Genomic DNA, 3,542 nt, shown 5'->3' on the forward strand with positions numbered 1-3,542 from the left:
GGAAGGAAGGAAGGAAGGAAGGAAGGAAGGAAGGAAGGAAGGAAGGAAGGAAGGAGAAAAGAAAAAAAGAAAAGAGAAGAAAAGACCCAACGCCACATCAGGTCATGCAATTCTTATTTATTTTTCACCCTCAACAAGGAAGAAAGGTCTCTCCCTCAATTCTGCTCTTCTGGTACTTGAGGATAGGCATCCCCAACCCTCCTTCCTCCAGGGAGGCCTCAGCGTCAGTGTTTGTGGAAATAGTTTCTGAAGAGTGCTTGAGCTGGTGGGTAAGGAGAAACTCAACAGAGAGATCCCCCTAGGGATGGTGTCATTTTCCTGCCAACTTTCTCATCGCCTCTCCTTCAAAGCAGAAGAAATGCCAGCCCTCAGCTTCTGTCAGATCTCGGGCTCCTAGGGCCTTATACAAGTCCATGGCCCTCTGGTTCCAGTCCAGGACAGCCAGGCGGAATTGGGAGCAGCCCTTATCCAAGGCCACCTGTGGGAGAAGACATCACTAACTTTTCTGGGGTCAAAAAAGGAAAAGGTTTTCTCACTCCCTCATTCAACCCGGGTCCCCCCCTCCATATACCCTTGCTTCTTTAGGTCCTCACTTGTCACCCCCACCCCTCTCCTCACCTCAGCCACCTTTTTGATTATTTTGGAACCAATCCCTTGACCTGTTATGGAGAGAAAGAGGCAAAAAATATCTATTGTTTGAGCTGAAGGGAATCAGAAAAGGACACAGGCTGGGATCTGGGGACCGGGGATGATGGTGGGGTGTGTGGGGTGCTTTGCTCCCACCCCCGCCTCAGCTTCTGCCCAGTACCCCGATATTCCGGCATCACATAGATATCCTCCAGATAAATGGTGCGTCCCTTCCATGTACTGTAGATGAAGTAGTATATTCCATAGCCCACCACGCAGGGCCCTGAGAGAGAGAAAAGAGGAGTACCGCTTCTGGGAGCCTGTGGGGAGACCTCTGAGGCCGACTGGAGAGGTGGACTTCTAAGGCCCAGCTGCTCTTACCCAGTAGCTCCCCAGACGCTGGAAGAATCTCTGCTACCAAACAGTGATAGAAAGGATTCTCTCCAAAGCCATCTGCTCTCAGGGCTGCCGAGATTGGAGTTGTGACAAAGAGATAGAGACAGAGAACCTGGGTCTATGCCCAGCCTGAAGCTGTCGCCTGGGGAACCCATCCCTCATTTCCTCCCCAGCCTCCGCCAGAACCTGGGCGCTGAGTCCCCACCTTCTTCACTGATCTTCACCTGATCCGAGAGGTTTTCGAACTCGGCTAGTTCCTAAGGCGTGGGTACGGAGGCTAGATTTGGGCAGAAGGGCCCCGCTGCTCCCCGAGCAGGGTCCCAAGGCGAGCCCCTCCCCCGCCTCCGCCTCCTGCGCCCCCGCTCTGGCCGGGTCACTCTGACCCCCTGGTTTCCGGCCCTCTCCCCTCTCTCCTCTCTTCACCCGAATCAGCCTCAGGATATCTCCACAGTCTCCCTCCTTGGCCTCTCGGATCCGCACGGAAGCCATCCGGATCCCCACTGTCTGGGACCAAAGTCTCACAGCCCCGCAAACGGCAACAAGACCCTTTAAAGGGCCTGCAAGCTTGGATCCTGAAGAGCCTGGGAGAGCGGGGTGGCGGGAGTGACTGGGACGGCGGGGTAGCGGCGGCCTGCGAAGTGGGGCTGGGATTCAGGTGCCGTCAGGGCGGAGAGAGTGGGCCAGCGAGGAGGTCCTCACTGCGGGGCAAAGCCCCACCCCCTCGAATCCTGTTGCAGCAGGGGGCACAACCGTCAGCCAATAAGCTTGGAGAACAGGCGCAGCCCCGCCCCCAAGTCCCACCCCCGACAGCTGGATCTTGTGACTGGGCCCCTGGGTAGAGGTCAAGGTTGGAGTGCGGCGGCTTCCTTGCGGTTGTGTGGGTGTCCTAACCTCGATCGAGTTACCCCGCGGTTCAAAGGCTCCCCGGCAGTGCTTTTTAAATTGACGTATGCGGTGATAACCTGCTTTAGCCTCAGGCTCACTCACCCCCTCAGACCCTGGGTAAGCCTTAAGAACCCCAGCTCTGAAAGCTGTTTCCTGCAGCTCTTGAGTAGGATGAAGTGTTACCTCTCTGGGGCATTTGCATTTTTTAAAATGTTTTATTTGTTTATTTATTTATTTGTTCGTTTGTTTGTTTGTTTTTGGAGATTGAGTCTTGCTTTGTTTCCCAGGCTGGAGTGTAGTGGCGCGATCTCCGCTCACTGCAGCCTCCACCTCCCGAGTTCAAGCGATCCTCCTGCCTTAGCCTCTGGAGTAGCTGGGACTACAATCGCGCACCGGCACTCCCGGCTAATTTTTTTTTTTCTTTTTTAGACACGGTCTCACTCTGTTGCCCAAGTAACACAGTGGCCTGATCATAGCTCTTTATAGCCTTAACTTCCTAGGCTCAAGCGATCCTCTTCCCCTCAGCCTCCTAGGACTACAGGTGAGCACCACTATGCCTGGCTAATTTTTTTTTTTTTTTTTGTAGATATAGGATCACGCCATGTTGCCAGGTGGTCTTAAACTCCTGGCCTCAAGCAATCCTCCCACCTCAGCCTCCCAAAGTGTCAGGATTATAGGCATGAGCCACTGCGCCTGGCCTCCCAGCACCCCTTGCAATGCCAACACGAGGTGGCAACTTGTTCTGTCGGCTGAGGGATAAGCCTGCCTCAGTCTTGGATCTGGTACAGCTCAGTTCAGACATTTGAGGTCTTTGTCTGGGTCCCAAATGTGACCCACAAGGTTGTCCCTTGCTCTTCTTTTCCCTGTATTCCACAGGGTAGAGCCAAGACTCCAGTCCACTGAGGGTAAAGGTTATCTTGGGCCCACCCGTTCCCCAAGAAGCAACTTCTGCTGACCAGAACACTCATGAAGGGTCTTGGAGTGGCTGAGGCTTATCACCTTATCGACCCAACACCACATCAGGTCATGCAATTCTTATTTTTCACCCTCAACAAGGAAGAAAGGTCTCTCCTTCAATTCTGCTCTTCCAGTACTTGAGGATAGGCACCCCCAACCCTCCTTCCTCCAGGGAGACCTCAGCGTCAGTGTCTGTGGAAATAGTTTCTGAAGAGCGCTTGAGCTGGTGGGGAAGGAGAAACTCAAGAGAGAGATCCCCCTGGGGATGGCCTCACTTTCCTGCCAACTTTCTGGTCGCCTCTCCTTCAAAGCGGAAGAAATGCCAGCCCTCAGCTTCTGTCAGATCTCGGGCTCCTAGGGCCTTGTACAAGTCCATGGCCCTCTGGTTCCAGAGGGAGTGGCGGGGGCGGCGGGGTAGCCGCGGCCTGGGAAGTAGGGCTGGGATTCCGGTGCCGTCCAGGCGGAGAGAGTGGGCCAGCGAGGCGGTCCTCACGGCCGGGCAAAGCCCCACCCCCTCGAATTCTGTCGCAGCAGGGGGCACAACCGTCAGCCAATAAGCTTGAAGAATAGGCGCAGCCCCGCCCCCCAAGTCCCACCCCCGACAGCTGGATCTTGTGACTGGGCCCCTGGGTAGAGGTCAAGGTTGGAGTGCGGCGGCTTCCTTGCGGTTGTGTGGG

General features: G+C 55.1%; 2 protein-coding genes across 6 annotated transcripts in view; one reads left to right on the forward strand and one right to left on the reverse strand.

Moving 5' to 3' along the window:
• The window catches only part of SHBG (sex hormone-binding globulin), a 25,746-nt gene that overhangs the window by 16,473 nt on the left and 5,731 nt on the right, over positions 1-3,542 (forward strand). For 2 of the 4 annotated variants that reach the window (XM_011958534.1, XM_011958539.1), the window contains exon 1: positions 1,849-2,025. The exons of the other annotated variants lie outside the window; for them this stretch is intronic. The gene's annotated coding sequence lies outside the window, so the exon portion shown is untranslated. Of the gene's footprint in view, positions 1-1,848; positions 2,026-3,542 lie in introns of those variants that run through there. 4 annotated transcript variants of the gene reach the window in all.
• Positions 98-1,753, reverse strand: SAT2 (spermidine/spermine N1-acetyltransferase family member 2). Of its 2 annotated transcripts, XM_011958541.1 has the most exons (6): positions 1,447-1,753; positions 1,229-1,280; positions 1,009-1,092; positions 809-910; positions 619-659; positions 98-478 (listed from the first exon to the last, which is right to left on the reverse strand). In XM_011958541.1, the coding sequence occupies exons 1-6, from the start codon at positions 1,510-1,512 to the stop codon at positions 311-313; spliced, it is 513 nt and encodes a 170-aa protein (XP_011813931.1). In that variant the 5' UTR covers positions 1,513-1,753; the 3' UTR covers positions 98-310. The 2 variants fall into 2 exon arrangements, with proteins under 2 accessions (XP_011813931.1, XP_011813932.1); XM_011958542.1 differs by lacking the exon at positions 809-910 and having other exon boundaries at positions 1,447-1,726.

Source organism: Colobus angolensis, unplaced genomic scaffold (genome assembly GCF_000951035.1).
Source record: "Colobus angolensis palliatus isolate OR3802 unplaced genomic scaffold, Cang.pa_1.0 Scaffold47, whole genome shotgun sequence".
Lineage (NCBI taxonomy): Eukaryota > Metazoa > Chordata > Mammalia > Primates > Cercopithecidae > Colobus > Colobus angolensis.

Bases quoted from the DNA above. Each gene is read 5' to 3' on its own strand.
- SAT2 (XM_011958541.1), bottom strand. From the start codon at position 1,512: ATGGCTTCCGTGCGGATCCGAGAGGCCAAGGAGGGAGACTGTGGAGAT. The intron at 1,093-1,228 runs GTGGGGACTCAG...CAATCTCGGCAG, and splicing joins GGTGAAGATCAGTGAAGAAG to CCCTGAGAGCAGATGGCTTT. The intron at 911-1,008 runs GTAAGAGCAGCT...TCTCTCTCTCAG, and splicing joins AGCGTCTGGGGAGCTACTGG to GGCCCTGCGTGGTGGGCTAT.